The sequence below is a fragment of the Epinephelus fuscoguttatus genome, linkage group LG2 (genome assembly GCF_011397635.1).
Source record: "Epinephelus fuscoguttatus linkage group LG2, E.fuscoguttatus.final_Chr_v1".
NCBI classification, from domain to species: domain Eukaryota; kingdom Metazoa; phylum Chordata; class Actinopteri; order Perciformes; family Serranidae; genus Epinephelus; species Epinephelus fuscoguttatus.
The window spans coordinates 46,887,030-46,900,629 of NC_064753.1; the positions used below are offsets into that span (position 1 = coordinate 46,887,030).

The 13,600-nt window shown below is 43.2% G+C and overlaps 1 protein-coding gene across 3 annotated transcripts in view; it reads right to left on the reverse strand.

Moving 5' to 3' along the window:
- Window positions 1-1,422: 1,422 nt before the first annotated feature.
- The window catches only part of dok4 (docking protein 4), a 152,607-nt gene continuing 140,429 nt past the window's right edge, over window positions 1,423-13,600 (reverse strand). For all 3 annotated transcript variants that reach the window (XM_049561939.1, XM_049561931.1, XM_049561923.1), the window contains 3 exons: window positions 12,026-12,164; window positions 11,776-11,893; window positions 1,423-10,029 (listed from right to left, as the gene is read on the reverse strand). In XM_049561939.1, coding sequence (XP_049417896.1) covers window positions 9,884-10,029; window positions 11,776-11,893; window positions 12,026-12,164 — 403 coding nt within the window. In that variant the 3' untranslated portion in view covers window positions 1,423-9,883. The remainder of the gene's footprint in view (window positions 10,030-11,775; window positions 11,894-12,025; window positions 12,165-13,600) is intronic.

The following is a 13,600-nucleotide window of genomic DNA, read 5'->3' on the forward strand; positions in this document are numbered from 1 at the left end:
GATTCATGGGTACCACTCGTTCTTAAATTGGTTCAGTATTGAGGCGCGAAACGAGCCTGAAACGGGGGCAAATGCGTCCCGTATAAAAGTGCTTTTTTTCGCCACTGACCGGTTCTGATCGCCAGTGCTATCTCTGTAGATAGTATATTGTAGCGGCCCTGGGGCAGTGGTGACTGTGAATGAGTGGAGTCAGCTGTCAGTCAGTGCTGGAGCAGAGAGGGGGAGGGCTGCACCGCTGGGTACTGTAAGTGAGTATGTGTGTAAAGTGTGTGTGTTACGCTAGAAGAGTCAGAGTTTGGGACGGAGTCTTTTACGTGCTACCCCCTGGAGTGTTACCGGAGTTTTTGGAGTGCTCAAATAAACGGGCCTTTTTCCTGAACGCAGGAACAGAATGTCGCGCAACACCCCGTACAGCTTTCATAGGCTGCCTTTGTCGGACGGCGAGATGATGAAGTTGTGGCTAGTTGTGCTACAAATGGATGCTAACACTCCTGTCCAGACACTGCGCCTTGCAGACCATCGGGTCTGCAGTGCTCACTTCTCCCAAGATGACTACTGCCAGCCGAAGAAGAGAAGACATCCAATCCCGAAACACCTCTTCCTCAAGAAAACGGCTGCCCCACGAGTAGAGAGAGCTACAGACACAGTGGAGCAAAGCTTGTGACATCACACAGCCCAGAGGTAAGGGAAACACTTAGTATGCTATCTACAGAGACAGCACTGGCGATCTGAACCGGTCAGTGACGAAAAAAAGCACTTTTAATGCACAAACTTATACAGGACGCATTTGCCCCTGTTACCGTTTTAGCTCGTTTCGCAGCTCCCGGCTGCATCCGCCTCCCTCAATACTGAACCAATTTTAGAACGAGTTGTACCTATGAATCATACGCACACATACACATGGGGAAATAGAGCCCAGGTTGAAAAATACCGAAGTTGTCCTTTAATAAGTAGACCTAAGTAAATGCATAAATAAATTCTGCTTGTTTTTCTTTAACTAATGACATAATAATCTCATAAATCTTGTTTTCTGAATTAATCAGATTATTATCTTGTTAATTCAAAAAACAAGAGCAGATTTTTTTCATAAAAAAACTTTTCTCATAATTGGAAATGTGGAGTAACTTGTAAGGGAAAACTGTCTGGGTTAAAAGCAAGGACACCCTCAGAATCTGTGGACAGCACACACAGCGTTACACTCTGCATGTTGAGCTGTGATTCTCAAGTCTGTGTGTGATCCATCGACGTCTCCTGAGGTCTTCAGCTATTAAATCATCAGCTCTGAAATCTCTTCAGCAATATTTACACCTGTGTTGTTCCTGCAGTGACATGTCAAAAGGTCTACTGTAAAAACACCTATTCATTTTATATGAATGCTTGTACATGAGCATGACGTGCCACCACACAATCATCAAATCAGTTGAACCACCATGTGAACACAGACCTGATCGTTCAACTTCATGTTCCATATTTTACACGTGACAAGTTTTTATACAGCGAGGGCAAAGCATGAACACACAGCGAGGCCACATCGTTAAGTAATGGACTTTATTTTTCTACAAAACATGCACTTAGTGTGGACGGTGTAAATGGGTGAAAACAACATTTTGTCATCTGTCACAAAGCTAAGGGGAGGTCACAGCCATCGATGAGAGCTGACACTGTCAGTGTGTGTGATGACACTACAATCACAAACAGTGACTATAACCATCTGGTGCTTTCAAACTACGCTGGAGGAGAAACTGTCGGCGCTGCAGGTTTCCATCCTGTTCCGCAGCCATTACCATCAATCACGTCTTCCACTTAGCACGTTGTTGTGTCACTTATATAACCAGAGGGGTGTTTGACAAAGCAACATCACCAATAAAGCCTGACTGACCTCAGTACATCAGGGTTTAACCAGGAAAGTCTGTCTCATAGAAGAGGTTTGATCAGTCCGCCACTTTGGTCCAGACTGAAATATCTCGACAACTACTGGATGGATTGTTACAGAATTGTGTACAGACATTCATGGATCCCAGATGATGAATCCTAAAGAGTGTTGTGCTCCTTTGACTTTTTATCTAATACCACCAGTAGGTTAAATTTTCACCTGCCTACTGAGGGACTGGCACAAAATGTGATGCCGACGTTCATAGTTCCTGACTAACTTCAGTGATGATCTTTAGTGCAGCCAGGTCGCCACAAGAAATTGATGGCATTGTACGTTGCTGCAAACCATTTTACATTTGTACGTTTTATATGCAACAGATCATAGCTATATGAGCTGACTTTGTCTTTGGGATGCAGATGGGATGGTGGATGGTGGGACAGCTAAGCAAGATGGCTGTAAGATGGCCATCATTCGAGAACACATAACAAAACTGACTTTTTTTTAGGGTGTCACCGCTGCATTTCAGCAGCTTTTAGCTACCAAATGTGTGTTTTAGTGACCAGCTGCTGTTTTATCACCAAGGATAGTGCCATGAAAGTGGTGATATTTTACCAAGACATCATCACGTTTTCCATCTTGGTGAGTGCCACAGAAACACAGAGACATTGCTGTGTTTCCTGCTGAGCTTTTGCCACCAAAAGTAGGTCTATTAAGCCAACAGCCAATTAGCCAACATTGTCTTTTCCCAACCATAATCAAATGGTTTTTGTGCCTAAACGTAACCACAGGTTAATCCCAGTGTTTTTGAAACATAAAGAAATTAAAGTTTTACAATATTTGCTGCACAATAACGTACAAATGTAACCTAACTGTGGTTTGCGGAAAGATATAATTCCAACGTTAAAGGCCTTTGCACACAGGTTGTTTTTTTTAATTGTCTGAAATTCTTGCACGTCTAAAAAGTAATTACAACCTCACATTGTGTCAATCATATTTGCACACTAAGTCCAAAACTTTCATCTGTCATTTTGGAACGGCTTTGTTTTTTGCATCCGTCAGAGCCTTTAGAGACGTTTGACCAAGAATCAGTGAAGAAAATGAGGCGGTGGGACACAGCCGGGACAAGACAGAGGAATGGGATGACTCAGATGATAACTCAGACAGCTACTTTCAACAAGTCAGGTGGATGATGAGGAAGAGGAGGATGTGGACCACACACAGAATGTTGAGGACAGCTCCGCCCCTTCATGCAGCTGCTGTGTCAAATGTAAGACAGGGAGGGATGACGGTCAGATAGGTAACTCCAGTGGAGAGGGGCAAAGGAGGAAATGTGTCTTTTCATTTTGTGTCATGTTGCAAAATTTTGCAGCGATAAAACACATCAGAATCAGCGTGCAACGATTTCTTTTGGATGCAAAATTTCAAAAGTGCAGACTCAGGGTGCAACGGCCTTCATTCTGGTGACTGTGCTGCACTACTGCCACCAGCAGGTTGACATTTGTGGATCAGAGTGAAATGTCTCAACAGCTTTTGGATGGGTTGCACAAAAATTTGGTCATTTATGCTCATACTGTTATAAATTTGGTGACTCTTTGATTGCCAGCGCCATCATCAGGTCAACATTTTAATTTGTCCAATACTTCGTCATTTGCAGATATTTGGTTACAAATCAATCAGCTGCACTTTGAGTTTAGTGCTTATTTGCAAATGTTAGCATGCTAACATGGTAAAGTAAGATGGTAAAAATGGAAATCAAAACCTGTCCAACATTAACAGGTTAACATCGTTACTGTGGGCGTCACAGCACTCTGATACTAGAAGCACTGCTGTGCTCTCAGTCTGAGACTCAGGTCTTGTTTCTTTTGCTTCAGGCGATTCAAATGATTAAATTAAAGGTAATAATTTTCGCCTTAGTGAAAATTTTCATCATTTATCTTGTGTAAATTACAGAAATGAAACAGATGCACATAAATACTACCATCCAAAACACTGGAGAGGCAGACAGCCAATCTGAGGGTGTTAAAAACTGCACTGTCACCATACAGAGGCTGATATGTCACATGTGGAAACCAAATACTGTAACATAATTCAACTCAACTTTTCTTCCTGTTTTCTGTTTGACATGTGCCGCTCTGTTTCTGTGAACATCACAGTTTGGTTTTACCTGTTTCCTTCACTGATGTGATCTGTGCTTGATGTTATAGGCCTGTGTTCCAGTCTGACCTCAGCAGCTCTGACTCAACCTTTACGAAACAGTTTTATCCTGGTTCAGTTTGTTGAGCTCACTCATGACAGGCTTTTCTGAGCCGCGTTCGTGAAACACCTCTCTGCAGGACGCTACAGTTTCTTTACAAACAAACACAAACAGCAGTGTGGATGAACAAAGAGGATGTGACTGTGATTCATCTAAGGCCAAAAAGATTCATGCTGTGAGAGGGGACAGAGTGGTAAATATGCTCTTGTTGTTCACCCAGGTGCAGATTTACGTGTGAGGAGCCACGCCGACAAAGTGTGGACCTGCTGCCATCTGCTTGTTCAAACATTACAAGGTACAAAAAAGTGGTGTCTGCATTTTAAATGAACACACTTTGCAATAATCCCTCGTGTCACACTCTCTCTCTCTCTATCACACTCACACACACTCCATATGAAATAAATAGCAATATGTACAAAACTCAAGTTACACAGTATGCAAGTACACAAAACACATCTACACACAATACACAACTTACATCATGTAAACAACCAACAAAACTCTTAGCCCTGTCATGTTAAAAACCATGAAGTATGAAATGTAAGGTGTATAAGGATTCCAGCATTAATCGAGCTAAGTCAGATCTAGACACAATCCAGATACGAGGCATTTCACGATGGTGTAAAGGTGGTCGGTGTGTTCCAGGACGTCACATTGCTGTGGTTAAATCTCCGCTGTCATATTAACAATCTTAAACCCTTATGACAGAATCAAAAGGCAGCGATCAGAGGATTTCTCCCATGCAAACATAATCCAACTGCTCTTGTTCTGGCAGCCCGTGCTTCCTGGCATGCTAATCAACTTCCTCCCACCACCACCTCACCTCTAAAGTACCAACAAAATGAAAAGCGAAGTTCTTTGTCAGCCGAAGTGTAACAGAAGGCAAAGGCAGGCTGTCGCAAAGTCAAGCTGCCTTGATGAAAGAAAACAGGATCTGCTTTTCTTTTCTTTCTCCTTTGACAACCTCCGTAACAGAAAGCTTTGGGGCAGGTAAAAGTGAAGTTTAAGGTTATGAAGGTAAGACTGAAAATACATGACCCGAATAATCATTCATGCTGGAATGCTGTAAGAAAATGTAAGAAGATATGTTTCAGCCATACAAACAAGGGTCAGATGTGGATGTAGTTCAGTGTCCTCCCCGATCATGATGCACTTTGACAGTACGGGCCGTTTCATAGTCAACGCACGCAACACGAGCAAGCGACGCGAGCAACACACTGAACGTAAGCGATGAGGGCGACACTTGAAATGTAATACATCACTCACGCAATAGGGGGTAGCAGAGTCACCGGTACATTCCAGCTAGCTAGTACTGCTATTTTATGAGAGTGCAGGGCACTAGAACTGTCATATAAATGGGGGTGTGCTCATACAAGTTCACAAAGTTTTTCCTCCTCGCCCGCCATATTTCATACCTGCTTCTTCTGTGAATAATAAAAAGTGCTTAATTTCAAGTACGTCGCTTGCATTATCACCCTGCTGGCAATGCATGGTATTACACGTGTCGCTGCGTCGCGTATCAAAAAACATGGACAACACATTTTGAGATGCAAGCACGCATCATGGCGGCCAATGCGTCTCGATGCGTCCCAATGCGCTCGCATCTGTGTGCCTTTGCATGGAATAAAATGGCCCTAACAGAGTCAATCAAAGATGCATCATGGAAAGAGTCTGAACATCTAAGGGCTCATTTATGCTCAACTAAAGAGATGGAGGGGGCCTGCTGTCCGTACTCTGTGCTCATTTCATCTGTATTTATGTAAGTTTTCTGAAAGCTTACAGATGTGGACGAAACAGATCAGTGCCACTGGAGATCTTGGAAGCAGTGTAGCGTAGTTTAAACAACATACAACCACAGACGACGACAAAGAAATTTAAATAATGGCGGAAAAGAACTAATCGGTAATACAGTGAAAAGAATTTTCCATCCACGATGACCACCACCGTTTAAAGGTATGAAATTACAACCTCCTCCAGCGTTATCTCATTTGTTGTGTGAAATTTTTGACTCTGCCCTCTAGTGCCATCTGTGGGCTGTATCTATGCTATCATAAAAGACACATGGAAGTATGAGGGCATTACCTTTGCAACATTTGAAATGGATGTGTCTATTTTTGTACCTAAAGTGAGTATAAATGAGCCTTAAGATGCTAATGATGCTACGCCCCCTTGTGGATGAGGACATTATTGAAGGACAATTCTGGTTTCTTACTAACTTGGGTCTTAATTTTGTAAAGTTTAAATTTTTAATTTGAATCTTGTATTTACTAAAATAGAGATGTCAGAACATGGCAAGTTTGGTGACAAAGCAAAAATACAAATCAAACAAACTTAAATTTAGATGATCAGACAGGTTGTTAACAAACCAAAAGTTTAGCCAAAACCAGAAAGCGAGGCAACATAAATGAATGTTGTTATTAGCTCCTGATTCAACAGGAAAACTGTGTGTGCACAACTAAAGAAGAGTTCTGCCTGGGCCATTACTCAGATTTCACCTGCATCTGTCACACCTGACCTGGCTGACACCTACTCACATTTGAGACCTATATTTACGTTGTTTTTATTTTATTCCATTCATTGCTGACTGTCAACATCTGCTGTCTCTAATGCTGGGTTCAGACTTCACAATATCATCATCATTATATCCCAACCCAACAGACGCAGGGTGTCGGCTCGAGTCAGGAATGAAAATGGGCGTCGGGCCCGACAATCCATCATTTCATCCTGTCTGGTGTGTCATAGTGGATGACACTATGTCCCGACAGAGGGAGTAGCATGTTGCAATTTTTTTTGCACAGCTGCAAACATGGGAGAAAGAGGGATGATGTTATTGGTGGCGTGAGGTTGAACTGTGAAACAGAGAGATAGTCACAGTCATTTTTTTTCTTTCATTTTAGAGGCTCGTTTACCAAGGTGCAGTCTGTCACGTCAAGAATTTATGACTCTAACAGTCTAAACTGACACAATGACCATTGTAACACACAAAAAAACATGTGATCTGAACCCGGCAATATGTGCAATACGTGCATCTTCATCTTCTCTTTGTAATAATTTGGGCTAACCTGGAGGTTTGTTTACGGCCTGTCTGATCCTCTGACTTATTGTGTTTCTTGCCCTCTCCGCCTCCTTCTGACCGATGTTGCTGTGTTCCCAGATCTCATTACTTAAATGATGGCTAAAACTCTGCAAATGAGATTCACGTTGCAATAAATAATAATAAATAAGGAATTATCCCTAAAGACCATCTGTCTCCCAGACTGACTGAATGGAGGCAACAAAAAGGTTTGAAAAAGGCCATGTACATGAAGCTGAGGAAACCATTACAGAACCAGCTGTGACACTACCCGTGTGCTGATTACACTGGTAGAACATCTGGATTTCTATTCCATAGTTAGTTTTTCCCCTGTTGTCACATCATAGGGTACGAGAGTGGTCCAAGTGCCCCATGAGCCTCATTTCCACCAAACAGTTCAGGTCACATTAGAGCAGTTATTTTTGCGTTTCTATTGTCGAAACTTGTGGATGGTACCCATAAAAGCGCTCCATTATACTGTTTTTTGTCACCCCTCTACTGAGGTAGCTAGCACACTGATCTGATATTAAAAGGTGGAGCTAGAAACACTGTAATCTGTTGATTTGTCCAGAGACAATCCTCACTCTTGCTCGACAAGGACTCAAAGGACAAACCCACTATTTTTTAGCAACTCACTGAGGGCAACCTAAATAATGCGGCCATTATTGCAACAAAGACTAAACACTAAATCCTTTTCTATTTAATAATGAAAATGTCGATATGCCACCCTATTCCGTGGATGATTAATGAGGTGCAGACACACCTCTGCATCGTCAGTAAAGAGGAGAACCACGCCTCCATTTAAGAGTGCTGTCAGATCTAGGGTTTAGCTACATGTCTGTACGGGTTATGTATCAGTTCCAGGGGTACTATACCAAAAGTGTTTGGTGGAAACATGGCTTGGGTTAGCTCAATAGCTCTGGTTGGTCCAAGTGCCCTCTTTAAGTTGGTCTTAATTTTCCCATGATGTGCTCAAGTGCTGCTCTGGTGTGACTCTTGGGTAATATTTAACCATGATGTGCCTGTAGCTCAGTGGGATGATTCCATGATTCATTTTTGACCTGATGTCACCTATCATGTCGGAAAAGTGAGGCACCTGAAGAGCCCCTGTCGGCAGCCCAAGTTCCCCCATGTTCCCCTTCAGTGTGCCCTGATACTCCTCTAGTTCAGCTTCCACTCAGGTGTGACGTTAGTGCAGGAATGAACCCCGGCCTTGTGGGAGGAAGAGATGCCCCTGACCATTACAGAATCTATGAACGCCAATGTGTTTCCCATTTCAGTGTTAAGGGTTTTGTCGCTCTTGTAAGAAATAAATTAAGGAAAAAAGAGCATCTGGCATTCAAGGGGTCATATGTAAAGACACTGAATATCAGTTAATGGCAGAATCAGTCCAAATGTATCATCATATATCTGTTGACCTCTACACTGTAATTCCCTCTTTGACATCTAACCCTTAAATAACCTAAGAAAAAAACAGGGCTGTGCAAATATAGCTCAATAAAAGCATGTGGCTACTAGGAGGTGGAATAGGATACATCCCTAAGAAAGTCCGCAGCTCTAAGGGTGAATATCCAGTTCAGTACAGGAGCCAATCCATAAAAATGAATCCAATCACAGTTTCATTCCACGGTTAAGAACCTCAGCACAGCAAACAGATCCAGTAACTGCAAAGTCAGTTATCAGCGAAATCAAAGGCATTGATCCAGACGCGGATGTACAGTGAAATGATCAAGTGTTCTTCAGACAAGTGTGTCAGCTGGCACTGGCACGCTGGGAACTTTCCACGAGGGAATCCAAGATGTCAGTATATTTCCGATGATAGCACAGTCCATGTGGTGCTATTAAGGCACCATGCAGTCCCCGTCCACGCAGTATTCAGTGAAACACCCTGGGCTTTATTGACGTCAATCCCATGGCAGCCATTTGGAAATTGTGTCACTCAGAGGGTGAGAAACTCATCAGATCCAGTATTTCTAGTCCTACTGTAGTAACTAAATCACAGATTACTTACTAAAAATATATCAAATCTATCCGGGCAGCTTGGTGACAAGATAGGTTTGTGATCAGCATTGGCTAACAAAAGCAAAGTGTTGTTTCACTTCACAATGTTGTAAAATATGCTATCAGCTGTATCTCACACTGACAGTGATTTACTATTTAAATCAGAATTTCAATAAAAACCTGTAGGTTAAATTCAGTTAAAAAATAATCCCTATAAATTATTCTTATCGGCTTTTCACCCTGCCTTTGAAAGTGGACATTAAGAACAGATGGAAACACTTAGACCTGGTTAGACATATAATTCAACTTAGGTTGTTTAAAGCGAACTGAGGGCCTCTGATAGATGCCAGAGTTTCTCACCCTGAGTGTGGAAAAACGTCAAATATCCCCCATCTACTGTGGAATTGTAGGAGCTGCAGTCATGTAAGGAAGCTCAATCTCCTCGCAGTCTTCTGCTGAATTTAGTTTCACTTCCTGCTTTCTGCATTCAGCATGGTCTGTGGGCCAGTGTTAGTCCCGCCTTTCTCCTGTGAGGTGTAACGTTGGGCTGTAAAACTAACCTAAGCAGGGACAGTGTGTGTCTCTTTCAGTGTGTGTGAGCTCTGTGTGCCTGCATGCATGTGGATATGCGTGTGTCTCTGTCTGCGTCTTTTCAAATGTCCACATAGTCTGAGTGTTTGTGTCACTGTCCAGGGTAGGTGGGGTAGTGTGTCGGGGAGTGTTTGTGTATGTGTGGCTGGGACTGTGCGTGTGTGTTTGCCAGGGGCAGCGTGGCGGGGCGGTCGGGAGGCAGGCGGGTGGACAGCAGGTCATCGTCTGAAGCATCACCTACAGACACACAAACACACAGCCGTTACTGAAGCACAAGCCAGATACAATGTGTTCATCAGTGAGCTTTAGAGGTGCTGGCAGGTGTGCTGTTTCACTGTGGACAGAGTGATGCTCGCTGTTTCCCCCTGCCTACAGTGTTTTTGCTGAGCTGGGCTAACCATATCCTGACTCCAGCTCCGTGCTTAACACTCAGACACAAGATTGATATTGCTCACTCTCAGAAAGGAAGCCAATAAGTGTAAATGCTTCAACTATTATTTTAACACTGGATATAAGATTGAAGCCACCATCATTTTTAAAAGATGGCTACATGTTTTTAATCACCTGAAACAAAAGGACCTTTTTATTCAGTAAGAAGCTGTGAATCAAATTATTGGAAAGAATAACTCATTAATCTAAGCCAGTACACAATCTGTTTTAACCCAACTGGCACCGGACGCCATTCTGATGTCAGACAGACTTTGGACTCGAAGGCCCCGATCACACAGAAAGAGTTTTAGCAACTGTAGGCTTTTTGCTCGTGGTTTTTGTGTTGCGACGTACCCTGCATTTCTGCGCTCTAGGTGCCTGGTGTTTTTTCCAGAGCGTTCTGAACTCCTCAAGTTGAAAAAACTTAAATTCAGAGTGGATAAACGCTACACGTCATCTCTTTTTTGTCCTTTTATTCCATTGTCCAATCAGATGATTTGAGAAGCGGGCCTTCTGTGGTGGTTATTACAATAGTTTCCAGTTGGTAAACAACAGGGGAGAAACTGGTGGTAGCGGTTGCTGGATACCCAGAGCTATACGGCCCGACGATAGACAGCAGGTTGTCAAACTGCCCCTGAGTCATCCTAAAATATGCCTGGAAACATCCATCATGGAGGAGAAGCACCTGGACCAAGTGGTGGTACTCCCCATGATCCAGCCTCTTTTTTAGGGTCTCATGTACCCACACAGATCTCTGTTTATCTGCTGACAGCCTCTCACCCTCAACCAGAGCTACAGACAGTACCCTCTGCCTCAACATGTCAGGAACTCGATACTTATTAGTGTGGAAAAAAAACAACTCCATAAATGCTTTCTGTGGGATCAGGACTGGACAGTTGTTAAATTTTGGCTGGAATGAAATCGGGTTGATATTATTTTAAAGGTCTAAAGATGTAAGAATTTCACATTGTGTGTATGTTCACATTAAGATGTTTTGTAGGTTTTGTTCTCCGCACCTTAAGGCTGAATGTCGGTCGTCTATGTCAAGATGACACTGGCATGAGACATTTGGAAGAAATTGGATTCTGGTCACTTAACGACACAACTTGCAACCAACAAAATATCAGTGTCATCTGTCGTCAGTATTCTACATCAAATAGGCGATAGATGTTGTCCTGACATTGAAATTCTGGTCACCAGATGTCACAACCTAAATTCAACCAAATATCAACGCCTAACAGTGTTGGTGGCCAGCTGGGTGTTGCACTAGTTGTATTTTAGTTTCTATCTAAATCTTGACCAGATTACATTAAGTGTATTTAAATGAAAGAGGCAAAACTCAACATACATGAAGGGTTAATTCTGATTTTGGTGTGTGTCACCTCTACTCCAGCCGCCAGCAGAAACCAGGAAATTAGGTACAGGCCCAATTAAAATAGACTGGAGGGGAAACTGGATGTTGTGGTTTTTCACTACACATACAGTAAACAATATCATGCCTACATAAGATTAAAAAAACTGACAAAATTGTTTAGATGCCAGTGTGGGACCTACCACTGCAAGGATCCATGCCAGTCTGGTTTCCAGTGATGTGGTGCCAGTAGGCAGATCGGGGCAGGATGGCGGTGGGGGTGCAGGGGTAGGATCCAGGCTCTGAACCCATAGACATCAACTGGGGGTCATAAAGACACAACATCAGGAATTTAAAAAAGGGGACAGCAGATGAGTCATTACAATTCCATTATTCAATTAAAGCTGGGGTAGGCAGTTTCATTTTAGTGGGGGGTGTTAGCGCAGCTCTCACCCTGCTGTTCTTCTCCATCTCCAGCAGGACCTTCTTGTGCTGCTCTGCGATCGCCAGCGTAGAGGAGTGAACCCTCTGGTAGATCTGCTCTCCCTCTCTGGTCTGGAAGGTGTAGAGGCCTTCGCCGCTGTCACACATCCTGCACACATAACACGACCTCAGTATGAAGCTAGTGTACAAAACAGCAGAGACTGGCCAGTACAGTATAATGGAGGAGTTTACAGTCTGGAGAACCTTAATGAGCTCCTTCCACACTTAATAGGTTCAGATCAAAGAAAATCTGAATACTGTAGCAGTAGCAGTTTGTTGAGACACTACTGTGTTCCTTGTGTTTGTCTTTTTGTGACTGATGTTCTTTAACTGTTCTTATGAGGGTGCAGGAGACGATAAATTATCCATCTTATGTTACTGGGAGTTTCCAGAGGCAGCAAGTCGCACTAGATGCCCCTGATTTGCATAAAGTACCCTAGATTCACCTTCATGAAAATGAGGAGCTGACAACCCGTCTCTTGAAATCCAATACCACAAAACACTGCACAGCTGCCTACATAGACAATGAATGGGAACCTTGGAAATAATGGATCCTGTAAGACATGTGCCATGATGAATTTGCCTGTTGGGTTCAGTTTGTTTCAGCCAGTGTGAACGCTGTCAATCAAACTCTGGTGTGGAACAAGTGGAGAGTTGATACATCACAAAGTATAAAGGAGTTAAACAGAGGTTTATTGAGCTTGTCTCCTGCTCTGTACTTTAACAATTAACACAAAAGTAAAACTTAGAGGGCGCTCAGGAATTATACTTTCTGATATAACAGTGCCGTTTTTCTACTTGTTTGTTATTATTGTTAAAATGAACTTGAGCTTTAACTAATAATAATCAGATCAATAATCAGATGATGTGTTTCTGTTGGCTTCATCCCACCGTGACCTCCAGCATGCACTAGAGCGTTTTGTAGCTGAACGTGAAGCAGCTGGAATGAGAGTCAGCACCTCCAAGTCTGAGGCCATGGTCCTCTGTCATGAGCTCTGGGTAGTGACTGAAAGAATGAGATCACGGATACAAGCGGTGGAAATGAGTTTCCTCAGAAGGGTGGCTGGGCTCAGCCTTAGAGATAGGGTGAGGAGCTCGGACATCCGGAGGGAGCTCGGAGTAGAGCCGCTGCTCTTTGTGTCGAAAGGGGTCAGTTGAGGTGGCTCGGGCACCTGATCAGGATCCTCCTGGGCGCCTCCTGCTGGAGGTGTTCCAGGCAAGTCCCACTGGTAGGAGGCCCAGAACACGCTGGAGGGATTACATATCTCATCTGGCCTGGGAACGCCTCGGGGTCCCCGGAGGAGCTGGAAAGTGTTGCCGGGGCGAGGGATGTCTGGGGCGCTTTGCTTGGCCTGCTGCCCCCGGATAAGAGGATGAAAATGGATGGATGGATGGATAATCAGGTGAGACTAGTGAGGTTAAATAAACTCATCCAGGGTGTCAACATGTATCAAACACTTAAACTTAATGCTTTTTAAGACCTTTTCAAAAACATTTTTAACCATATTTAAGACTGATTTTTTGACAGATAATTGTTTTCTTATT